Source organism: Coptis chinensis, chromosome 2, assembly GCF_015680905.1.
Source record: "Coptis chinensis isolate HL-2020 chromosome 2, ASM1568090v1, whole genome shotgun sequence".
In the NCBI taxonomy this organism is placed as follows: Eukaryota; Viridiplantae; Streptophyta; class Magnoliopsida; order Ranunculales; family Ranunculaceae; genus Coptis; species Coptis chinensis.
The window spans coordinates 508,466-533,605 of NC_141457.1; the positions used below are offsets into that span (position 1 = coordinate 508,466).

Below are 25,140 nucleotides of genomic sequence, written 5' to 3' on the forward strand. Positions count from 1 at the left end.
AAAGAAACTCAAGATTGTTATCATAAATGGTGGATCTACTCAAATCTCCAAACCATACCTCTCGCACAGCAAAGCAGCTTACCAAAACACGCTCATACGCGCAGGACGCTCTCAGGAGCTTACAGGCGTATCGCCTCTCCGAGTCTCGCTAAGTTGAGGACCTATACATCTAGGATCAACTAAGCGAGAACGCCGCTCGAGTTAATAACGGCGCCGAGGGGGCTAACCACGCGCTCATACGCTAGCTAGACGCCTCGGAGGCCGCTGGGTCATCGCTCTCCGAAGTCTCGCTAAGTTGAGGACCTATCTGGCTAGGATCAACTAAGCGGAGAACGCCTCGAGAAATAACGCCGGGGGCTAAACACGCGCTCACGCGCAGCCAGGCCGCTCTCCGGGGAGCTCACAGGGCTCATCGCCTCTCGAAGTCTCGCTTTAGTTGAGGACCTATACATCTAGGATCAACTAAGCGGTAGAACGCCTCGAGAGCACAACGCCGCCGAGGGGGCTAAACACGCCATACGCGCGGGGGGACGCCTCTCAGAGCTTACAGGCGTGATCGCCTCTCCGAGTCTCGCTAAGTTGAGGACCTATACATCTAGGATCAACTAAGCGAGAACGCCTCGAGCACAACGCGCCGCCGGGGGCTAAAACACGCCATACGCCAGGGCCGCTCTCGGGGAGCTCACTGGGCTCATCGCTCTCCGAAGTCTCGCTAAGTTGAGGACCTATACATCTAGGATCAACTAAGCGAGAACGCTCTCAGGAGCACAACGCCTTCAGGGGCTAACCACGCGCTCATACGCGCAGGACGCTCTCAGGAGCCCACAGGATCATCGCCTCTCCGAGTCTCGCTAAGTTGAGGACCTATACATCTAGGATCAACTAAGCGAGAACGCTCTCAGGAGCACAACGCCTTCAGGGGCTAAACACGCTCATACGGCGGGACGCCTCGGGGAGCCCACAGGGTCATCGCCTCTCCGAAGTCTCGCTAAGTTGAGGACCTATACAGCTAGGATCAACTAAGCGAGAACGCTCTCAGGAGCACAACGCCTTCAGGGGCTAAACACGCGCTCATACGCGCAGGACGCTCTCAGGAGCTTACAGGCGTATCGCCTCTCCGAGTCTCGCTACGTTGGGAGCATACACTTTTCGAATCAACTAAGCGCGAACGCTCTCAGGAGCAGAACGCCCTCAGCGACTAACACAAACTCTCACCCGAGCAGGACGTTCTAGGGAGCTTACAGGCTCATAGCCTCTTTCATTCTTACTAGACGGGGACCGATACTCCTAGGGTTAACCAACGAAGAACGCTCCCAGTGAGCACCATAGCCCACGAGCTTACAGGGGCAAAAGCCCCTTTTCGTCCTACAAGGTCAAACGCTTACATAGCGTGTTCCCATACATTATCATAGCAGCATAACATGTAGCAAGAATACATTTCAGAAGCAAAATGCGTACACAGAATCAAAGCCATGAACAAATCAGACCATAACATATACAGCATTAATCAAGTGTTTCACCAAAAGAAGAACACATATCGGATCCAGTGACATCAGATCCAGAGCACCGACCTGCTGGGTCTACCCAGAAAATCCAGGTCGGTTACCAAATTACAAATACCAAAGGGAACGAACTGCCACTTTCGTGGAAACCAGTTCTCCAAAACTCTAAAGAAGCGAACTGCTCGGGCAAGCCCGAAAACGCAGCTCTAATGTTTAACCCTCATAGGGGCAACGAATACACAGATCCAAAGAAGCGAACTGCTCGGGCAAGCCCGAAAACGCAACTCTAATGTTTAACCCTCATAGGGGCAAAGAAAACACGTGATCAAATCAAACAAAACAAAAAGCGCATCCTCACCAATAGACCGAAGCAGCATCACGGAGCGACCACATGTTTATCCTCAGGAACAGTGCTGGTTGAGGGAACATGCCGGGCAGCTCGCAGAACAACACGCATACCGGCCTCTTGAGCACCATCCGCCTTCTTCAGCTAACAATATTTCGTCCGGCTTTGGCATTACTCACTGAGGCGGCGTATATCGCAGCGTTCGAGCCTTTACGAGCAACCCTCTGGCATTGCTTCGCGTACTCGGTCACCTCCGTGATCTCCATTTGCAGATCAACAACAGACGCAGCAAGTTTTTCATTTTCATCAGCAACAGCACGACATTTAGCCGACATAGCTTCCAGCCTTCTCTTGTCAGCTACCCGAGCAGCTCGCAGACATCCCAGCTCGACTCGGGCATCAACATCAGTTTCAGCGCGTTGCACAACACTCTTCAATTTATCATAACCAGCAAGAAACTACAAGTACGGGAGAACAATGAATATCACTCAAAGAGGATAACTGAGAAATCAACAAACATCGTACTCACCAAACAGCTCGCCATGTCCATGGTCCCCAGGAGCGTATCCATATCTTCGTCCTCGACCTCAGCTTTGTCACCGTCCAGCACGATACCCCTCAGAAGACTGGTCGCTATAGGCGCAGAGTGGAAGCTGCAGTCCGAACGCTTGACAGCACGCCTCTTCCCCGACTTCCCGACGTAGAAGAACTCACTCCCCACGTCCCCAACGTGAGGGCGAGAACTCCCACTAGCGACGTGGCCCCCCTGCTCCAGGTCGTCCATCCGTTCGGCGACCCGAGGCAGGCCGTCCTCTCGGTGGGGCGACCTGATCACCACACCCCCAGTGGCTCGCCCCGACCTCCGGGGCCGTTTAGCTTTCTTGGACCCCGATGCTACTGCCTTCCTCTTGCCACGGTCGTCGTGCACATGCGGATGAAATTCCATTTCCTCCATCAGCAGAGGAGAGCTCTCTCGCATACTGCCTTCTCCCACACCAAAAGCGTAACAACGAGCCATATGACAAGCTAAAGTAAAAAGAACAAAACAGAGGCAATGAGGAAGAGATAACACCTTTTCAATCATGATCAAAAGAACGAAAGAACAACCATACCTGAGAGGATGACCAACAACAGCAAGCACGTTCAGCGGAGTGAAGGCAGCAGCAACAGGAAGTCCAAATGCCATCGCTCTCCCCGAACAGTTTCTATTTATGCAAAAGAAACGTCTCTTCCCGAGGCAGCTCATTCAGGCATCGAGACGCCAAACGCCAATCCAACTGGCAACCATCATTTCATATTTCGCAAACTGCTCATATTCGCACACGTGCCAAGCACGCACTGTAATGGAAGTGACCATTGCTCACAGGACGCTCCAGTCGTACCAAAACTGAGTAACTAGAGGACGCTAACACCATCTACACGCACAACAGTTCAAGACTGACACAAGTCGACCAACCCACGGGGCATACAAATCACACAGACATACAATACGCAAGGAAGAAAAGCAACGAATAACAACATAGCATTAATATAAAAGCGGTATCGATCGACGACCACGGTCCGATTTCGAAGTCGCCGGATAAGCCGAAGCTCTTTGGGTCTACCCAGGAAATCCAGCCCAACTAAAATATTAGTATCCTAAAGACAGACAAAGACAAAGACGAACTGCCCAGGTAACCCCGGGAAAACAGCTCTATTGTTTTAGGCCAGAGGCCGCTTCCAAACACAAAAACCAAACACTCAACTTTCAAACAACATCATCAAAGCCTTCAACCAAAGGGACGTCCAGCACTTGGGCACAGCTCGGATCACCAGGAGATGCCGCTACTGCTTCAGTTAACGTCCCACCCAGACCGCCAACGACGGGAAGTTGATCCGCAACCACCTCACCAGCAGGAGCAAGAACGACCGCAGAACCAGCACGACCGACTTCGAGTGAGTCGACCTGTCGATCTATTGCAGGTCCTTGATCTGGCTCATCGGGCAGGTCGCCATACCTCGCCTCCAGTTCTTCTATTTCAGCACGGATGGCAAGATAGGCCGCCTTCGCCTCCTTTGCAGTAGCTTTACAACGGGCAGCGTGGCGTATTAGCTGCAAATGCCTTCTTCTTCGGATCATCGACCTCTCGTCACCGTCAAGTGAAGTGCCGGCGTCCAAGACCCTACGTAAGCGGTCGAGCATCGCCTTCCTCACTCACAGCCTCATCACCATCACCATCACCCTCAGCCAATATACCAACTGATTCATCCTCCTCCTCCTCCTCTTCCCAACCAAGGGAAACTTCACGCACCTCGTTCGAACGAGTGTCATCGGAATCCGACATCCTTCTCCTCTAAGCTTAACAAATCTAGCGACTAGTATCTAACAGAGTACCCTAACAACTCTAGCACAGAAGCTTAACACCTAACAAGGGAAACGGGTTCGAAAAATGGCAGAGCACTAACCTGAATATTGATGCGCTAATGAAGTTCTCTCTACCAGACGAAGCAGCCAAATGAAGTCTCAGGAAGCAAGTAGGATTTTTGAACAACCGCCCCTCCAGTTTCCAAGGCATTATGATTACACCCTAGCCCTAGCCACCCACGACTTCCAAGTAACTGTCTTGTCTTTTCACATCCCGAAAAAACGGGGCGTCACGTTTTCTTCTCTGCAACTGCTTAGATCCTATCACGTGCTGCACACGCGTCACACGATCGTGCTAACTAGCTCACGCGGTTAACTCCAGCTGTTCTACACTGATCGTGGCCGCTTCCCACACATCACATAGTACGCGCGTGCCATCGTTTTCTCTCAGCAGGTCGTTATCCCAACCTACTGAGAGGGGGCTGTGTAGGGGAGCGATATTCTCTATCCAGCACGCGCCTAGCATGGTGGAACTAACGAACCGACCTATGTTATCAGGTCGCATCCACGAGCCAACATCGCGCCACAAGACAGATCGCGACATCACGCGAACTACACCAGGCTGTGACACAGACTTCCTATCCATAAGCAATCATGACTCAAGGAGTACTGCGACTAATCCCGACCGATCAGCGATCCACGGCCGCAAGCTACTTGCGGTGATCCTCCTCATCATCACAGCAGACCTATGTAGATATTTCTCACGTGCTCCTATGATCCACACCCCACGTTGGTGACATCCTTTACACGTGGAGGGTGATGATACACTTTCAATCTCTATAAATACCACTCCTATGAACTACGCGGACGATTCTACTCGAGCCCGGCCCCGTGAGTAAGATCGTGAGGCGATTCGGCTCCAAAAGCCGAACTCGGTCTTACCCATCCATCCATATCAGTCCCCAGAGACTGTTTGTAAGGGATATACAATCAACACCTTTACAATGCGGTTGCCTAATACTACATTAAGTTTCTTCTTTTTGTGTGTGTTCTGTAAATTTTTTGTTGGGTTTTATTCCCCCCCCCTCCGAACACGGAGTAATTCGGTCACTAACCTGGGGCAAGAGCCCCCAACGCTGTGGTGATTACATTTAATTTTTTTGGAATATTCCAAGAAGTTTTACCTAGTAATTCTTGATTGTTAGTAAGGCGTAGAAGGGATTTGCATTTGCCTAACCCTAGCTTGTCCAGCCAAAGTTGTACCTAGTTTTGAAAAATAGTGAAAGGTGATAATGTCGTAAATTAAGTGTGCATGATTCCATTAAGAATTTAAGAGGGAATCCCTAGGAATGTTTATTTTACTTGATTAAATTCTTATGGTCGGTGGTTCTAGTAATATTATATGGTGAATATATCAGAGTAAGACATTCCATTCAGGAAAACTTAATATCATGAAACCCAATGGTGTCTTCGATCTATCTCGGTGTCTTCGTCTAATAAGATATGCAATTTTAGAGACAATTCAAATTCTGGTCACATCCGCAACAACATTTCCTCTTGAAAGGATTTCAAAGAAAGCTTACTGCCCATTTGACCATAATTGTCATGAATTTAAGATAATGGCTTGATTTGTTTCTGCCTGAGTCTACCCATTATTTTGACGGCACACCCAACAATATTTGTGATTTCTTTATATACCTAACGTTTCTTTTGAACAATATTGGTTTTATGGCCCTGCATCTGGGTTTGGTTTTGATTCATTTAAATGATCAGTACAAAGTGATTTGAACTTGAGGAAAATTCATCGAAAAATGGGAATGAGGTCGAGATAGATACTCTGGGGTTGAACATTTGCAAATCTTGAGGGACATTCTTTTGCTGGACCTTTTAGTCTTGACATGCCCTTGGATGAGCAGGTGAAGTTGTTTTAGACTGCAAATACTGCTTTCTCTCTAAAATAAAGTCCTGTACTTATATCCAGTTATTGTTATTTTAATTGGAATAGTTTTAAACACCAGTCCTAAATATTAAATCTCAATTGACATCCAAGTTTCTTAGTCTTCACACATTTAGTAGAACTTGCTTAATATGGTGACAATAAAGCCAGTTCCAATATTTTCTGGAGTTAAAAGTTTCTTACTTTCTTTCCATAATTCCATTTGTGGTTTGCTACTGCAATTGATATTACAATCCTCATTTTCCCTATATTATTATATTTCTCACTTGTTGCTTGTATATTACTTTTCCAAGTCATGGATTTTCAATGGTATTTCCTAGCCTTATTTATTTGACTTCTCAATTTACTTGAACTTTCATGCTTATCTGGTTCTTTTTCATTTTCAGGGGGATATGAGAATTATGGGAAGAGGATGGGAATTGCAGCTTGGAAATCCTATCTAGGTCTGTATTCAGGAGCATGTCTGGCAAATGTCATTTCTGAGTTTGTCTTCAGTTGTTTTTTTTTTGGTAATGTTGTGACTTTTTGGCTGTATATAATCTGATCAGATATAAGAAATTGCCATGTTGTTATTTTGGAATTCACAGCTTGAATTGGAATACGTAGGTTGACATATAATTGTCAGATTAAACCTATGATCTTGATAAATGTTGTGTGGGTCATTCATACTGCGTATCAACTTTTATTGTGGCGTGCAATGACTTTGAAACTTTGTGCCTGTATTTCTGCCACTATAGAGTCAATAGCATCTGTTGTACTCATTTCATGGATATTCCTTCTTTTACAGTAATATAATTCGTGCTGTTATTGACTTTTACTGCTGTACATTTGCTTCTTTGAGATAGCATCTTAGGTGTTTATAGTTGATTTTGGGCAGGAGACCTTCTTTTACTGACCTTAGGGAAGGGGAATTTTTGGTGGTAATTTGCTTATATGTGAAGTTTCTTTGTTATTTCCTATTTTCCTTATAAAATTCAAGTCTTTACCTAGAAGTTAATTGTTGGCTTTAGTTATTTTGCTTGCTTCAGAATTCTTCTTGATCTTGAATTTAGTAATTCCTGGACTAACGATGAGGAAATGAAGTAGACACACAATATTTAATTCCACATGTAGAGGTTGAGGTAGGAAGTGTATCTTTACGACTTTACTGCCTCCCTTTTATGTGCTTGTGAATGGGTCTCCAGATGGTTTCTTTAAAAGTACTATAGGTCTTGGGCCTATAATCTCGCTCTCTTCTATTGGAGTAGTGGAGGTTTTGAGTAGGATGATATCTGGGGTGAACTATATGGGTGTTTTGTTAAGGTTTTAGAGTTGGTGGAACTTAAGGTACCAAGACTTTTTGATTGGGATCCAATGGTTTCTACTCGTAAATTTTTAAGAGAGTAGCTTTTTGTTGTTAGTCTTTTGCAAAAATAGTTCTACCTCTGTTTGTATTGCAATGGAAAGTATATGCTGCCGAGAGAAAATAAAATATTGGGCAACTTTTTTCTGACGACAAGTGCATTTAGAAACTTGTAATCCCGTTAAGAGAGTAAATTGTTCATTTAAATTTGGCATCCTTATTCTGTCGACATGGTAATTCTGTATAATTTTGCAAGTCAGTTTATGACAAGACGCCAAGACACGTAGCTTTAATGCAGTCGAATGTTCCTCACGGTCAATATCCAGATTACTATGGATTGGTTTTTGTCTCGCTCCTTCGCTATTTGAGGGTCACCAGTCATGTCTAACACAGCTTTAAATCGGTACATTTTGGCAGGGGATCTATTTCTCTATACGATAGCTTTTAATTGGATGGATTCCAGTCCTTTCTAGCTGTTAAATTATGTCCTTCCAACTAAAGATCCGGGCATCCGGTAACATACCAAGTTATATCATTACATTATGCAGGACCGGTAAAATAAACCAGTGAAATATGCATTCTACAACAGCCGAGACAGAATTTAGGTAATGGTACTTGCTGTCTTATGGAGGGCAGAGGAAAAACGTACACTCTTTACAGTATTTTCTAGATGAAAAATCCAAATGTGCTCAAGAGGTCCGCCATCTACTTGTATTTCAACTGGTTAGACTTTGCTTCCGCAGCAGCTTTGGCAGCTGATTTTGCAAGCGCGACGGGTTTAACAGCATTCTTTGGATTTAGCGCATTGCGTATTTTAAGAACTGCCCAGGCAGTCCCTATAGCATGACCTGCAGCATCAAACCCTTCATTTGTTGCCCCCGCAGCATTCTCTCCATACCTGCAACAACAGGATTTAAATTATCACTCTATGTTATCAATCTGAAACATTAATATCACACTCTACGAAAGCCTATGGTGCTAACTGAGATCGGGAAATAGAAAAATTGATGATGCGAGGTAAAGACGGTTGTGTTGTCAGAGTTCATATCCTAGAGTTTGCATGTCTAGAAGTAATACACGAGTTTATTTTCTCCACTTTTACCAATCTATCAGTCAAAAGCAAAATGGAAGCCATGGAGATACCTGTGTGAAACAAGGTCAGTTGTTACAGTTGACGTTGTTGACATGACATTCTTTCCAGCTACTTCAACGGCATCAAAGACCCTGCCTATACAGAACAAACACGTCGGATCATTTCCTTGTTTAGGAATTTTCATTTACTGCATATTAAGCAGACAGCAGAACACAAGGTGCAAATCAAATCAAAACGTTATTCCTCATCTATAGTAAAAGTAGAAACATTCATAGACACAATTGACAAAGTTTCTGACCAACTCTTAGCCTTTGGAGTTTGGAGGTGATTCTTGGACGCGAATCAAGAAGGTATAAACAGTTCCCCTTGCCCAAGCTTAACTGTGTCAATACCATCCTGGCCACCTAAGCCAACACTAGACTCATGATCATTGCCAAAGATTTGTGGACCATATTTTACTGGTAGCCAATAAATGCAGTGTATAGGTGGAATGATCAAACGTGTCCCATCTTTGGATTTCATTTCTATCGCACTTAGTAGACAAAAGTTCAACATCCGGTAAAACGATCTAGTAGAGAAAACCTTTTGCCATCCCTTGAGAATTCATGAAAACATACTTTCATTATGTTTCATAGAACAAAAAGAAGGCAGCCCCAGTGCATCTTAGATGATGCTATACCTCATTTGATATTTTTCAACGTTGACAGCGTCAATCCCCTTTACTCCTTTCAAGATGGAAAGAAGCTGCTAAACCAGCTAGTGGGAAGCACACATTCTCAGGTGCAAAGAATGTATATAAGCAGTATATCATTGGAGGCTTGCGTGTGTATGTGTGTTTTTTGTTTTAGAGCTGGTAGATAGGATATGGAAAATGTTCAAAGATTAACAAGAAGATGTTGCAACAAAAGTAATTGGCCATGAGCAATGAATGTTCAATTTCAATTTCAAATTAAAGAGCAGTAAGGATCATAGTAAGCAAGTGGAAATATGATTGACTTACTGAATCCATCCAAGGAGGCGAGAACAATTTCCCCGGGAAGAAGACTGAAGAACTTCTTGCCTACTTTAGAGTTAACAATTGGGCTGGTGAAGAAGCCTGAGACCTTGACAACCCCAGAAAGGATTCCTTTCGCCACGTTCTCTGACATCTTGGAGATCCTCTTTACCCTGTTGCAGGTGAGAGTCATTTGATGACAAGTGGCGTGAATGATATTGTACTAAATTGAAAACAGTGTAGATGGTATATAAGAAGTCAGTTGTAAACAAACAATAATACTTGAAAGAAGAAGAAGAATACTAGACCTTTTGATCCTCCTCAAAGTGGACGGCCTGAGCTCCATCTGGGTAGAACAGGGCGCTATAGACCTCCTGAAGAATTCATTTCCCCACTTCAACCTATCGACAGTTAAGTCGCCACACCACAAAATGCCTTTAATCATGGAGCCAGAGCCAGCAGCAATCCCCCTGGCCACGCAACTGCTATAATCCTCGACATTAGGGGCCAATGTAGTCCAGTAAGCAGTGGACGTATCCTTTAACATCTCCTTCTTCTCCAGAGACTTGCTCAATTCAAGTGGAGATATCTGTTGCGCATTAACCCAATCATCCAACACTTTTGCCTCCTCCGTTTCAGGGCGCGTGAGTTTCTGTAGAGAAAAACTAGTGTACTTATCCAAGAGCACATCAAATTCCTCTAGCAATTTGTCTTGGCCCTTGGACGCAATAGTGAGACCATAATTGACCACTGTAGTAGCAGGTTGGGTAATATCATCATCGTCCGAATCATCGGAATTAGTAGTGAGTGTAGCAGGAGGAAGATGGAGGGAAAAGAAGTAGTGGGAAGGATCCAACTTAACAGAAGCCTCGTCTTTAGCCAAAGGCCATTGAACATCCTGGCCAACTCGGACAAGGACAGCAACAACGTTCTCGCCCTGACGAAGGCGGACGACAGAGAGATCACCAGTGGCAAGTTCGACGCTGTGTTGTTTGTCGATGAGATGAACTATGGAAGCAGGAATGGTAAGAAGGAGTTGTTCCACAGGAACAGTGGATATTACATCGTTGTCGTTGTCAGGAAAGAGATTGTCGACTAGCTCTTTCATGTCAAGGGATGGGTATAAATTAGTCGAGGAGGAGGAGGAGGTTTTGGTAGTTCCAGTAGTAGTATCAGGGTTTGATTGGAGCACTTGTGGGTAAAGAGGAGTTGAGTTTTTGGTCTGATGAGAAGTCATTATTTCTTCTTCAAATCACTGAAATGAGGGATCTTTATTTTTTGGATACAAGAAAAGGAAAGGACTCAAAAGAGCCGTGTCGGTTACGTGGGCGGGCAGGTCGACAGCCCGCGTAGTTCACTATTGCAACTCGACAGCTCATCGTCTTGTTTTAAGTTTTAACTAATTTCCCCGCGCTATTTTTATTTATTTTTTATTTTTTTAATCAAGGGGCATGGTATTGGCATCACCATAAATGAGACTAGTACCCTTTAACAAAAAGTAAAACAATAATAGTTATTTTTTATATGTTCTTTTACACTCCACATATCCATAATTTGCAGGTAGTTGCTGCGAGATCTCATATTCCATGACAGACAACTGCCGCGAGATCGCACAATCCACGACATATGGATATCTCATTTTCTTCTTTAAAGTTTCTTTATACACTCGAAGAATAACACCAAAACCATGACAAAAAAAATATAGAGCCATAATTTTGCTATCTCACAACAAATATTTTCATATGCTATAAGAAAATTTTGTGATCAAATTAATGAAGAATTTTTTTGATAATTAACACAAGCAAAAACTCCATTTTAGTAAACAAAATCATCTCACGGCAACTAACTTTTTTTTATAGTGGCTATTAAAACTTTTTTTTTTTAAAAAAAAAAGACCCATAACAACCACCTTTAGTGGGATATGGGATCTCGCGGCAACCCGATGCCATAGATTGTGCAATCCCGCCGCACGTGCTTGCCGTTAGTGTTTAGGGGGGTTTTGCCAATACCGCAGCCTTTTATCAGGGAAAATTGTAAATCAACGACATCCATCATGATGACGTAAGTTTAGGGGTGCGTGCGTTTGTTGTCTAAAAAAAAGTTGAATTTTGAGTTTCCCCCTCCCTCGTCTCAAAAACAAAAGAAAGAAAGAAAGAAAGAAAGCAGGTGAGTGATACTAATATTATTATTAAATTCAATCGTCGTTCATTATTTGGTTCAAAGTTCCCTCTTTTATATCTGTCTACTCATCATCAGAGAGTTGATCAATTTTGTACTTGGTTCATTGATTGAAGAAGAAATGGGCACACTCTTAAGTTTTTAATGAAATTACCCTTTGTTTATATATACAAACTGCAAATTGTCAACAAAATTCCAACTTGTCCTGCCAAGGGTAACTCAAAATTCCAAATTCTATGTCAAGGATTTGGTGCTCTTTATCCACACTTTTCTAGCTATAATATTCGTGCACAAATCGGATTTTTTTTTTATCTAATTCAACGAGCCGAAGCTTATGGTTATTGTAGACTTCAAAGAAGAGGCAACATAAAGCTTGGGGTGTGATGGAGGAAGAGTTGAAAAGCCCTTTTCATGGTCCATCTAGTGTGACTATAAGAAGAAACCCCCCTAGAAGAGCAAAGACCACTCCTGCTACTGCTACTGCTACTGCTGTTGTAAATTCTAGATGTAAACAAGTTTCTAAGTTTCCTATTCAGGAAATGCTCGACTGCCAGCTTCCTCTTCCGTCTAAATCTTCAGAGAATACGGAAACTCTTAGGGTGTATCTAAGGATAAGGCCGATCACTGTTACTAGTAATAACAACACTACTGGTACTATGAAGCCTAGCTCAAGGAAAAAAGGAGGGTGTTTAGCAACCAAGAAGAAGAAGAATGAGATGTTCGAAAATTGCTTGCTTGTTAATGATTCTCAATCTGTGACACTGTCCCCACCTCTAAGTATGCAAGATTCAAAACGTCTCAAGAGTGAGGTATACGATGGTTTCACCCACGTATTTGACTGTGGTTCTTCCCAGAATGAAGTATATGAGAAAATTATGGAGCCTTTGGTTTCAGATTTCCTAAGAGGGAAGAGTGGGATGCTGGCTACAATGGGGCCCACTGGTTCAGGAAAGACACATACTATTTTTGGGTCTCCCAGACATCCCGGCATGCTCTCTCTTGCTCTTGCCAACATTTTCCACTGCACACCATGGTAATTGGTACTTGGTAAATGTAAATATCGTTTTGCCTCATCCTGTTTGCCATGACTCACTTCGTAATCTTTTTAATGTTTATAATTTCACAGCTCATACTATATATCAATGTTTGAGATTTATTCTGAAGGGGGAAAGGGAGAAAAGATCCTTGATTTATCCTCTTCAGATGGTCAGGATTTGGTTCTACAACAATCGAATGTCAAAGGCCTTCAGGAGGTATCCACTTAATATGTTACTTCAGCTTTTGTTTATGAAAAGTTTCTTGCGTCTTTCAGTTCTTTAATATGAAATTACAATCGAGTGTGGGAATGCCTAAAAGATTTATTTTCTTCCTTATAGGTAATGGTTTTTAGTGTCACAGCTGCAGAAGCTGTCATAGCACGTGGAATGTTGAAACGTGCCACTGCTATTACCAATTCAAATTGTCAGTCGAGGTGCATCATCTTTTTCATAATATCTTTGTTCTCTTGCTTGTATATTCGCTGCCTGTGTAGTGAGCGGTTGTTATAGATTTCCTGTACCACTTACGACTTTCACATCTTACAGCTTGATGTAAATGAACAGTCCTTCAGCCAGCCCCAAGCAATATGATAAATTCACCTATTGCTTGTTTGCTTTACCTTCAATTTGGTTACTAACATAGGCTTTAGAACTTGTTTGATGAATGAAGGAGTTATTTTGTTCTAGATCCATGGGAATATCTACATGCTTAGTTAGAAACCATACTGCCATTTCTTTTAGCATCTGAATTGCTAGTTTTGAAAGTTAAATTTGCTCGAGTACAGAAGTACTGTAGCTGAAGAACTTTGATCAAAGAATGGCTCCTTTACAAATGACTGTGTTTTGTTAATTTCCTTTCCTTTTGCTCAACAATTTCATTCCAAATACAAACTCCTAGGTTGATATTGTGGAACTAATGCTTATCTTGGCTGCTGCAGTTGATATAGCTGTTATGATGCATCATTTTCTCTTTTTGCGACCCTTTGTCACTCAAACCTTTTACTATATTGTAATCTAGTCCTCATTTTCATTGATAGAGTTTTTCATTATAGGATACAGACTAAAACACTGCTTTGTTTCCTATTTCCTGTAGTCTAAGGAATTCTTTAATTATTTTTGCTCACATTTTTAATTAACTGTCATAAAAAATGAATTGTAAATGCAGTCGATCTCAATGCATTATTAACATCCGTTGTGCTCCTGAAGTGATTGATGGTGAAGTCGAAGTCCTGCCAAACAATGCCGTTCTTACTATTGTTGACCTTGCTGGAGCGGAAAGAGAAAAGAAGACAGGGAATCAGGTCTTATACTTCACCCTATTTCTTACTTGATCTTTATTTCCTGTAAACACGTAGTCTTCTTAAGGTTTGGAGATAATGTTAATTTTGATGTTGGACCTTCTTCTTCTTCTTCTTTTTCGGTATCAGGGGCCAGTTTAACATTATTGACGACGTAAATTGAACTCTTTTGTGTGAGAAATTAATTGGTTTACAGAGATATCAAAAGAAGGTCCTTTATAGCTACTAGTAATTTTTGGGCACGCTTGATGTGCGTGCATGTCCTATTACTTTGCGACGTGTGGTCAAAAGAAGACAAATTTTGGGACTCACCTATATCTTTTAATAAAAAAATAGTAAGTATGATCTGAATGACATTTTTGCCCTTTTCTAAGAAAAAATTTACCAAGTCAGTTTGAGTTTGAATGATGTTATATGCACACAAATATGATGGAGTTTATCAATTATGGTAATATGCATATCGGAATAGGGATATTTTAGGGAAGAAAGTGTGGTATTACAGTTTTGTCCTTATAATAATTTTAATTTACTGATTGTATTATGGTTTGGTGTTGTAATATGAAGAAAAGACAGGACAAAATAGGAAAAACATAATGTCCCCGGAGTCCAAATGTCACTGTAGGTAGAGCAATATTTTTTTACAATAGTTAGATAATGACCTTTTGGGATCCATTTCTTCGTCCTAAACTGTTCTTCTGTTGCGTTCTAGCCATACTCTCCACCTGATAGCAAACAGAGAATGACCCTATATGCTGAGTAAGGAGATCCACCATCCTACAAGACTAACTTAAACTAATCCAGGACATTAGCATTGCCAAGAGAAAGGACAACCCAAAAGTTCATGATTTTACGACAGTTTAACTCTTTCACACAAAGGACAGTAGTCCAAATACTTTACCTCTAAAAAGTGGCTTTTCCTAGATAAATACTCTTGAAGAACAACTGTTATGCTCTTTTAATGGAGAAACACTTTTTTTTCTTATCATGTAAACGGATGTGGTGTTGGAGCTATTGTTCTGAGGACATACAATTTTGGTATGCCATATGCAGGGAACAAGATTGTTGGAGAGCAACTTCATCAACAAGACATCAATGGTTTTTGGACTTTGCCTAAGAGTATGCTCTCTCTCTCTCTGCGCTGTTCTGTGTAACGTATGTGAAACAAAAGAAGCGTTACTTTTATCTATTAGTTTCTAGTGATATAGTTGTATACACCCTCAATGCTAATGTGCGAGTGATTCATGCCGATCAAACTCATTGGATTATCTCATCTCATTGATCTCCAGATCATCCGACAACTTGGATCTTTGCTCACACATTCCTTTTTCACCCGTTCATAAGTACATTAGTTTTATTAGTAGGTTATTTTTATAAGAAACACATATGAAGAGAAATATGAGTAGTCGGTAGGTAAATATTCACAAAGGCCATACATTATGCCATCAGCTTGCCTTGAGTAATCAATAGGTGCCCTCTTTTCTTCTTCTGAAATATTACTGTGAGGGTCATCCAGAATAACGTTTCCGGGTCACATTAATTGCGGCAACTTTTTTGTTTAAAGAAGAGTATATGTAATTGTACATGCTAATATGCTATCTTTGTAATCCTGGCATTTGGTATTAAGTCTTTTCTTGTTCATAAGATCTACATGTCAGATCCTTCATATCTTTCTCTATTTTTATTTCAGTCATTGCTAGAGCACCAAAAGAACCCCAAGAAGCCCATACAGAAGCACTTTCAGAACTCTTTGGTAATACTTTTCTTATGTTAATGGACCGTGTTATGATACCCTCCACCAATGAGATAAGGGAGCGACCATTGCCCCTAACACCTTGGCGGTTGCTATTGTGCTTGTTTAGGGCTTCAAATTTAACTATCTTAAGGTTTATTTTAAAATGTATACTTAACTTATTATTTCTCGGACAGCTGACAAAGTATTTGCGAGATTATTTGGAAGGGAAGAAGCGTATGGCTTTGGTAGGTTCTCTTATTACTATTACTAGCCACTGTGCACATTCAAGGAACGTTAATATCACCAGCACAGGGCCCCACTTTGGCTTTTTTAAAATTTAACCATTGTCGTAATTATCGTTATGCCACTTTATGTCCACTTTTTTCCAAACTAATTTAACAAAGGGCAAACGTACCGTTCTATCCCTACAAAAGACAAAAATAAAATATTAAAAACTTGTGAAATGACGATCTTGCCTGTGATGTACGCAAAAATTACTGTTACTAAGACCCAGGATTCTTATAAGTAGTTAGATTTAATTTCCTATCACAATTTGTAACTTTATGCCTTTGTCTTTTGTTTCCTTTAATGGAGAAACTATTGTTAGAGAAGACTTCAATGGTCATGTAGGGAAAATTATTGAAGGATATGATAGGATGCTTGGAGGAACTGGGTTTGGGAGACTATATAGAGATGATGGAAAAATATATTTAGGAAAGAGGGAGAGTAACACTTTAGGAGCTTTGAGAATTAATCTATTTTGATGAATAGATATTATACTACTCAATCTAAAGGAAACAAGATTACTAAATAGTTTGGGGTAGTAGCATCCTCACGATGTCATGACCTAAGAGGCTAAGACACCCCAACTAGGTCGCTACCCGTTAGGCCCCCTTCCATTTCCTTCCCTGACAACCACAGTGAGAGAGGACTTACCTAGAAAAAAGGATATGGCAAACAAGAATAATTAAAAACACTAGCAAGAAAACTCTAATTAAACTCATGCAACTCAAAATATTTACCCCTCTTTTCAGTAGTATGGATACCCAAAACCACATCATTGCCTCTGAAGCAATGTCTGAAATTTGGTTAGCATCCGACTCAAAACAGTATGGCAATGGGTGGAGCAGCCCAGGATATTTTATTTAGGATGCAATGCTTCAAGTACCTGCCGCCTCAAGTGTGTGTTAATTTTGAACCATACATGCGGTTGCATTTTCCCGTCAGTTTATATTGGATCAGGGGGTGATGACATACTTTGAGGCTTACATCTATTTTGCAGATTTTAACTCTAAAGTCGGGGGGTGATGACTATCTTGATGCATCCTTTTTGCTCAGACAAGCTTCACCTTACATGAAAATCAAGTAAGCCTATCTTGATTTTGTTTCTGTTTTTTAATTATATTAAGGAAAGTAATTGTAAGAGATGCATCATGCATGTCATATGTGTGTTTTCTGTAGCAGCCCATTTTTTTAGCCATACATAGAATTTTGGCACCATTCTATGGCTGATTTTTGGTGAAGGCGACCTCCTCGGTAAGGAGATCATCTTCACTGAAAGTCAGCTCATGCGGACAATTTTAATAATGTTAGATATTGCCAAGAAGTCAGAACTTTGATTCTATAATTGAATTTGGTGGAGGGAAATGTAGGATTGGGTATCCATTATTGCGTGTCTGTGAATGTATACGTAGAACATCGTATACACTCGTCCCTAATATACGCAAATTTCATAAACAACTTAGTAGCATTTATAGGATAATGTATCTAACGCTGAATTTTTGGAAGTTGATCTTGTAATGAAAATCGCACTTCCGAAAAAAAGCTAATTTTCTGACTATCTTTGTTTATATAAAATTAAACTGAAAAGTAAACGCTCTGAGCAGTCAAGAATTAATATTAAACGTTTGATCCAAATTTGACAGTGCTAAAGAAAAATTATTATTTGTGAAAAGATTATTGCTCAATTTATTCCAAGACTTGTGTGTTATAAAAGTTCCGAACATGTAAACATCTGTCTGATATATGTGTCTATCTACTGAAAATTATTAGAAATGTAATGTTTCTATTCTTGTAACATTTGCCTTCTTAATCGTGTAGTGGAATTTTGTGAAATTCACATTTTAACGGCAAACTTGGTTTTTCTTTTAACATTTTAAGCATATTTTATTTAAGGTTTTACATACTGTTTTCTTATGTAGGTCGTTTTTCCATCTATTTGTTTACTTCCAGGTTTGATGTTGTTGAAGAGCCTTATCATAAGAGAAACATTAGCAAATTGCCTAGAGAGGAGAAATCGAAAAGAAGGAAATTGAGCGATGTGAATGTTTCTAAGGTGATCAAGCTTCATTTTTAATGATGTATAGTGTGTTATATTTGTTTCACTACGTTATGCGTGATAATGTTAACTAAGTATATCCCATCTAATTCAGTGTGTCAAACACGTTAATGCCATGACATGTGTTCACAAACTCACATAAAGAGATGTGTCAGATAAGTGAAGACAGCATAGTCGTAAAACATGACAGCTTCCTACAAAATTGATTGTGATCACTGATTGTTACATATTCCATGCTCTTAATCACTACCATATATGGTTGAGAATCGGTGTAGCAATGGTCTTGTACTAGTTTCCACTATTTGAAAATGGATCGTCTTCTCGCAATGGGGGTTACCTCCTTCACATAAAAATCCATTTATAATGTTTAAACTTGTCAAAAGCACGTGCAAAATAATAAGTTACCAGATGGTCCATTTTCCCTATATCATTTGTACAGACTTAGGTACACGACAATGGGCACTGTAGTCCCAGCCCTATAGAAGAATCAGGGATTTAAATGCAAATATATCCACACACAAAAAAGAAATATGGTTAGAACTTTGGGTTGTGTATCTCTCTCTGTGTAGACACAAACCTGTATACGCACACATTGTTTTTTAAGAAGCCAAAACTTCTCAGTATTAAAATTTGGTGATCTTAATTTTTTTCAGATTGATGAAGATACGAGTACTAAGGATGAGTATCCATTATTGGGAACAGGTATCAATGCATAAAAATCTACCTTTTATTATATTTATTTTCATTCTACATAATTTTCCAGCTACATGGTCTTATACTTCCTCAAGTTTCTTTTATAAGAACCTTAGGCATGTTATTCCTACTTTGACTCAGAATTGATATCTGTCCCGCTTCAACAACTGGAACTTTTGAATGGTTCGATTTCATCCTCAAGGTCCATCAAAGTGGAAACGAATCAGAATGTCCAACGGGAAGAGTGCTGTATTGAGCTCGAAAGAACGAAAAGAAAGGAACAAGTAATGCAAAACTTCTCTAAGGCCCTGTGGAATGTTTTAAAGGAATACAAAAGAAAGCTTGAGGTAATAATAGTTACTAGTACACCTTTTCTGGTTTATCCTTGCTAGTTCTGACCTAAACGTAAGAAATGATTCATAATGGTTAGAGTTTAGAGAGAGCATGACAATGTTCTAAACTAGCCACCAGTTCTCTATAAAAAAGAATCAACATACCTGGGTGATATAGTTTGTATGTTATGTGCCCTCTCATTTTTTTGTATCTTTGTTTTTGTTTTTGTTTTGAAATTTTGTAAGTAAAAAAGATCCAGAGGGAGGAAAATCCAGAGGGAGGAATTTAGACAGACCTCTACCCTATTTTGTGTGAGGCAAGGGGCGCCATTGACAACCTGTCACTTTTTTCACTAACACTCAGACTGGAAGATCTCTGCTGTCTTGGTACACCCTTTGCCGCTGGTGCGCCTTAGATTGACTCGGCACCCCTTCGGCATCATAAGAGTTCTAATCCCTGAGTTTTTTAGGAAGTTTCTATTATGTAAGTATATTGAAGTGATACAAGGCCAAAACTAAGTCCCTGTTAGAGTTCGCTTCAAAGTTTCTTCTCCATTAACAATAATATAGCTTACTGCCCCTTAGAGAGTGGAGGGGGGGTGGACATAGTGAGCCTTAAGGCTTTTTATATGAAATTAGCAACAGAATTTTCTTATGCAAATGAAGTTAGCTTGTAAGGAAGTCGTAATTCGAACAAAGAGCGCCATGATTTCCTAAGAACCATGGGAGTCCATTCAACCCCACCCCCCCAAAAAAAAAAAAAATCCCCAACCCCAACCATCCTAAAATGTCTGCTAATTCTCTCCCTCTGTGGCCATTTCATCTTCTTTATTTTTTGTTATGAACCAGGATTCCAGAAATGAAGTACAATTTCTGAAGAGAAGCCTTGAAGAAAAAAATGCTCAGTCTGTGGAGCTTGAAACAGAAATTGAAGATTTGAAGTCTTGCTCACTTCACTTGAATCAACAATCAGCAGAGGCATCATCTGTTATTCAGGTGGTTACAGATTCTCAAACTAGTGTCCAAGTCAAGCCACCATAAGTAACATAACCATAAAATATGGATGGGAGTATTAAGATAATAATATATGCTTACTTGAAAGGAATTTTCTAGTAATATGAACACTGATTCCACCAGTGAACCAAATCGGGGCCTTTTTTATGCAGGTAAACCTTTTCCCCGCTGCCCTGCAATTGGTGGTCAACAACAAATTCATCATACTTCTCTCCCCTCCCCCCCCCCCTCCTTTTTCAGGCAGAATGTATTGGAGTTGCGGTTGATTCAAACTTGTCTTTTGAAGACCTCGAGGAAAATGCAAGTCAGGTCAGGAAGTCTTCGAGATTACAAGCTCATTTTTCAGATAATGTTATTCGTCTTTTCTAGGTTCTTTAGCTAAGATAATTGTACCTTTTATATGGCTAAAAACAGAGTTCCGGAAGCTCAGCTGTTCATGGACGAGTTGTCAAAGATAAAAAAGATATTGAACATGAGGAAGTCAAAGAAGAACTATTAAGTACTGATAAAGCAGGTACTTGACCTTCTCTAAAATACAAAGCAGCATCATTTATCTTTTCTCGACTGTGGAAACCGTTAGATTTTTTATGCATTAAGTATGACACATACTGGTACTGTCATTTGATATTAATGTTATTTCCTGGACAGAAAGAGGTCTCTGGTGTTCAGATTTGTTTGTTAGCTCTTCCACAGAACAGAGTCTGGTTGGAGATGGTAGCTGTTTAACAATGTCTCATAGCACACATCTTAGCCAAATGGAGCCGGTTAGATTTCAGAAATGTGTTTCTCGTTTTGAATTTATCATTTATGTCATGCCGCCTTTAGTTTCAACTATTTATGGTGCCTTCAGATATCCTTGAATATGTATGTTTTTGGTTGATGGAATTAATTGTCTAATTTTATATGAATATATGATTATATTGATAAACCAACCATTGAGTCATGACAGCTTGAGTCATAGTAGTGGAGATGATCATTATCCATCCCTTGTGACAGCTTAAGTCCCCTGGTCCTATCCATTGGGTTCTTCTTGTATAGGGATTGCATGACATCATCCCTCCTTCATTCAGACTTTTTAGCAAAAGGTTTCGCTGAAACTTCATGATTCAAATCCAATTTTCCTGAGGAAAGAAGATGCTCTTGTACTTCTTCCTGGATTGCTGTTCCAAGATTCATTTATATACATTGTTTTGCCTCATCACCGGCTCAGGCTTTTAGAGTGAAGCGGTTGCTAACATGGTATTTAGAGCGAATCATGAGAGGTTGAGGGTTCAAAACTTCAAATTTCCCATTCAACGCGCATCTAGTTGTCATAAGCCTAGGTTCCAATGGTTTTCAAGACCGGCCGCTGCATCCAAGTTGCCAAGGTATTCAGATAACAGATGCAGGTAGTCAAGGCACCACTTGGGGAAGCTGAGCGCCTTGTGCTCCACTAGTGATTCTGCTGAGGGGCGTTCTCGTGAAGTGTGCCAACTGCAGGGATTTGTTAGGGTGTGTCTACCCACAGTCGACCTGCGGTTCCTTTAATTTTACATTAGTGTGCCTTTCTCCATCAGTATGGGATTTGGAATGAACTGGTTGTTCATATCGTGGGAGGTTTCTTTGTTTTTATAGGCATTGCCAGGTTCACGGATTTCAGCTAAAGAGTCAGAGTTTGTTGACACATGCAATGCCAATAAAAGTGATTCTGATCTTGGCTCTTCTTGCAAACTTGTAGAGACACCAAGAAGGTTTGTGATGGCAGTGATTTTGTGTGTTTTTGGCTTGTTCAGATTATGAGACCTGCACAAACTTACGAAACGTACTGTTGTGGATTATTAGTGACATTAGTTTATTCTGTCATCAGTGATAGGAGGAGAAAGATAGCGTTGCCGTCCATCTTAGTGACAGATATTAACGAGCTGGATTCAAAGATTGACAGGGTGAGCTTAAAGGTGTGTGTGCTCTCTTGGTTTCATCTACAAGATGGTTGCGTCATCATTAGTCAGAATTATTTATCGTCTTTTAGGCCAATGCTTTTACCTATCATCTGTGCAAATAAGTTTTTGAATTGACTTGAATTGTTTCCATTATGTGAAAAGAAAGGAAGGGAAGGGATGTGGAAGGGTTTTGAAAAAAATTTAAGTTACATTGACACGGACACGTGCGTCCATATCCGACACGGATACGGAGTGTCTGACACGACGAAATATCGAAAACTAAGGTATATCACACACAATATGTGTCCGTGTGTGTCCGATACGGACACGTGGATACGTATCCGACACAGATTATTTTTGAAATATGGTGTGTCCATGTAACATAGAAAAAAAAATATTTCCTGTTACTTAATTTTAGTTTTGAGTAATTTTGTTATTTTTTAGTTATCATGCGGACTCTTATGGGGGTGTCTCCTATAGCCATTGCCAGGTTTAAAGGTATCACCTAATGAAGAGATACGGTCTACCGATTCATGCATTCCCAGCAAAAGGGATTCTAAGCGTAGCTCTTCATGTAAAAGTCTAAATGTTGATAAAGCAGGAAGGTTAGTGATATCATATCATGAAGTTTGTTATTCTTTTGCTGGATTAGTCGACTTGTTCGAAGTGGCTATCTTGGCATAAACTTAACTTGCTGCAACATACTAAAATGAATGTTCTGTGTTAAAATGTTTTAATCAAGTTATTTGTGCTATTAGGAAATTGTTGCCTGCATCATCTACACTGTTGAAAGAGATGACGACCTTGGATTCGGAGGTTGATATTGAGAGACCAGAGGTGAAGTCTCGTTTATCCTTTTCTCTTTCTTCCCTCCATCTGTTCATAGGAAATTTATACCTTATTTAGGTTTATAAAATGCAAATGATCCTAAATATCATTGCTTTGAATGAAATAAAAAGATGGCTTCTTGGGGGAGGGGGGAGGGGAGAGTTTATTTGCTATTTTGTTGGTTTCCTCTTACTTTAAGTAATTTTTTCCTTCATACAGATCATCTAATTTAGTCTGTGGGATGTGTTTTACATGTATAGGCATCTCAAGATTCTAAGGTGTCTACTATTGGCAAGATAGAGTCTCTTGATACATGCAATGCCAGAAAAATCCATATTGAAAATAGGTCTCCTTGCAAAAGTTCAAATTTGGTGAAACCAAGAAGGTCAGTGTTGGCATTTATTCAAGTACATTTATGGTTTGCTGCTGTATTTACACACCTATAAGTGACTTGCACCAACTTACTTTTGTAGTTATGTGCATGCTCTTTATAGGAACGTTTTAATCATCTCTGTTTACTAGCAGGAGACTGTTGCCTGCATCATCAATGTTATTGAGGGAAATAAATGATTTGGATTTGGACGTTGAGAATGAGAGACCTACGGTGAGCTCTTTAGGCTTCTTTTAAACAAACCTTTGTCATCATAACTAATAGAAGCATCATCATCTCCTATTTGCCAATGGGTATAAAAACTCCTCTGAGATAGTGGTTTGATGCAAATGATCATTAATATCATTAGTTCATTATTTTATTGCTGTTCAGCCAGTACAAAAAATTTAAGGAAGCTATGAGTCCAACTAAATTACGAGCAATGGCTCTCGGTTTATCCGTTTATGGCACCATGTTGAAACTTGCAAGTCCTGAGGTTTGAATAATGTGGTTAAGGTCGGAATCTTTTGCATAAATGCTTTTTCATTAAATTTGAAATTGGACCAAGGATTATACAACTTGAAGGTAAAGAGGATAAAATGTTGAAATAACTGAAGATTTAAATCGAGGCTGATTGGACAGAGGCAGGGTTTTAGACTTGGAGGTAAAATATTTGTTGTATTCCAGAGTCCAGAGCCAATGTTACAAAGCTCGTGGTAATAGTGCGATGTTAGGTGGTGTTAGATGTTCTTATATAAAACAAATTATGGTCGTACAATTTTTCGGTAGACTCTCGCAGCCTCGTCACAGGACTCTCGCAGCTTCCAATTGCCTAGAGCTTTTCTAATTATGACAATGCTGAATATATGGTGTATGTACCATCTGGTTTCAATCGATTGGTTTTGTTTTTTCCAGTTGGATGTCCGTTAGTGATTACCTTATGACCACAAACTAATGAGTAATGCATAAGAATTGTATACATTCATGGACGATGAGGCGCTATTCCAGTATTCCTCTCCTTGCTCATTATCTTTTAGGGTCGTTGTTAACATCTGCATAGTCCCTTGATTGAAGACCTTTTTCTCTCCATAATATTTGTCTCTTACTAATCTTTACTAGTTGATTTCACAGGGAAGTAGGGGTGGGAGGAAATTAGCTGCTGAGGAAATTGGAAGAACTCAGGGTAGCATCTGTCTTCTGAAGTTATTGAAGAACAACCTTCATCCCTAATTGTGACGGCTTACAGTTGTGTAATTAATAGTGGAGAATTTTGTTGGGTTCTTCAGTAAATCTGTATAAAAGTTATCTAAGTACATGGGCGTAGAGAGAGGGGGAACACAAGTTTGTCATTTACATTGTTCTGGCAAATTTTGGACTGCAATGTGAATGATTATAATGCTAGAACACAAGTTTGTTGTTTACATTGTTCTAGAAAATCTTGGATTGCAATGTGAATGTGCATAATGATTTATGGTCAGAAATATTTTGAAGACGTCAGGTTCTTGTGTAACATAGTTGTTTAAGTTTTTCATAAGCACTGTAAGGATTGTAGTCCTAGGAATCTAGGACATTGACAGACGACAGGAGCCTGTTCTTTTGTTTGATCCTTCAAAAGTAGAGATGAGCATCAGAATTTTGAGGTGGGTATTGGAAGCAGCCCCCAAGTGATTTTGATGGGAAATGGCAACATATTGTACTCTCTTCCAATTCCTCTCTTCGAAGTCTTATTGCTTGTCAACCCCTTACTAGAAGCTGGACTATGATTTGAATATGGAAATGAGACTTGAGACAGGATTTGGTGGATGGAATCACAAATACATGAT

General features: G+C 40.4%; 3 protein-coding genes and 1 long non-coding RNA gene across 9 annotated transcripts; 2 read left to right on the forward strand and 2 right to left on the reverse strand.

The window, feature by feature from the left end:
* Nucleotides 1-1,988: 1,988 nt before the first annotated feature.
* LOC147514243 (uncharacterized) lies at nt 1,989-3,034 on the reverse strand. Its single transcript, XM_086581362.1, has 2 exons — nt 2,378-3,034; nt 1,989-2,306 (listed from the first exon to the last, which is right to left on the reverse strand). Exons 1-2 carry the CDS (start codon nt 3,032-3,034, stop codon nt 1,989-1,991), a joined length of 975 nt encoding a protein of 324 aa, XP_086437488.1.
* A 3,080-nt stretch (nt 3,035-6,114) lies between these two features.
* Nucleotides 6,115-8,355, forward strand: LOC147514244 (uncharacterized). The gene is made up of 2 exons (XR_015207359.1): nt 6,115-6,458; nt 6,536-8,355. It is a non-coding gene; the product is annotated as an uncharacterized LOC147514244 (long non-coding RNA).
* On the reverse strand, nt 8,002-10,886 carry LOC147514245 (protein EARLY-RESPONSIVE TO DEHYDRATION 7, chloroplastic-like). Its single transcript, XM_086581879.1, has 4 exons — nt 9,887-10,886; nt 9,585-9,751; nt 8,635-8,719; nt 8,002-8,389 (listed from the first exon to the last, which is right to left on the reverse strand). Exons 1-4 carry the CDS (start codon nt 10,813-10,815, stop codon nt 8,197-8,199), a joined length of 1,374 nt encoding a protein of 457 aa, XP_086438005.1. The 5' UTR covers nt 10,816-10,886; the 3' UTR covers nt 8,002-8,196.
* Nucleotides 10,887-11,610: 724 nt separating this feature from the next.
* LOC147514246 (ATP binding microtubule motor family protein) lies at nt 11,611-24,809 on the forward strand. 6 transcript variants are annotated; one of them, XM_086581906.1, is made up of 23 exons: nt 11,611-11,744; nt 12,104-12,789; nt 12,883-13,009; nt 13,133-13,227; nt 13,959-14,094; nt 15,142-15,207; nt 15,779-15,841; nt 16,018-16,068; nt 17,106-17,188; nt 18,056-18,158; nt 18,815-18,863; nt 18,996-19,201; nt 20,036-20,182; nt 20,441-20,509; nt 20,615-20,714; nt 20,849-20,964; nt 21,815-21,930; nt 22,047-22,134; nt 22,600-22,724; nt 22,878-22,956; nt 23,208-23,332; nt 23,473-23,551; nt 24,449-24,809. In XM_086581906.1, the coding sequence occupies exons 2-23, from the start codon at nt 12,140-12,142 to the stop codon at nt 24,545-24,547; spliced, it is 2,772 nt and encodes a 923-aa protein (XP_086438032.1). In that variant the 5' UTR covers nt 11,611-11,744; nt 12,104-12,139; the 3' UTR covers nt 24,548-24,809. The 6 variants fall into 6 exon arrangements, 4 of the variants coding, with proteins under 4 accessions (XP_086438032.1, XP_086438026.1, XP_086438042.1 ...); XM_086581900.1 differs by having other exon boundaries at nt 11,624-11,744; nt 12,088-12,789; XR_015207367.1 differs by lacking the exon at nt 22,600-22,724.
* The last annotated feature ends 331 nt before the right edge of the window (nt 24,810-25,140 follow it).

Bases quoted from the DNA above. Each gene is read 5' to 3' on its own strand.
- LOC147514243 (XM_086581362.1), bottom strand. From the start codon at position 3,034: ATGGCATTTGGACTTCCTGTTGCTGCTGCCTTCACTCCGCTGAACGTG. The intron at 2,307-2,377 runs GTGAGTACGATG...CCGTACTTGTAG, and splicing joins TGGACATGGCGAGCTGTTTG to TTTCTTGCTGGTTATGATAA.
- LOC147514246 (XM_086581906.1), top strand. From the start codon at position 12,140: ATGGAGGAAGAGTTGAAAAGCCCTTTTCATGGTCCATCTAGTGTGACT. The intron at 12,790-12,882 runs GTAATTGGTACT...ATAATTTCACAG, and splicing joins ATTTTCCACTGCACACCATG to CTCATACTATATATCAATGT. The intron at 23,552-24,448 runs GTGAGCTCTTTA...TTGATTTCACAG, and splicing joins TTGAGAATGAGAGACCTACG to GGAAGTAGGGGTGGGAGGAA.
- LOC147514245 (XM_086581879.1), bottom strand. From the start codon at position 10,815: ATGACTTCTCATCAGACCAAAAACTCAACTCCTCTTTACCCACAAGTG. The intron at 8,720-9,584 runs GTAAGTCAATCA...TGTTCTGTATAG, and splicing joins CGCCTCCTTGGATGGATTCA to GCAGGGTCTTTGATGCCGTT. The intron at 8,390-8,634 runs GTATCTCCATGG...CTGTTGTTGCAG, and splicing joins ACTGACCTTGTTTCACACAG to GTATGGAGAGAATGCTGCGG.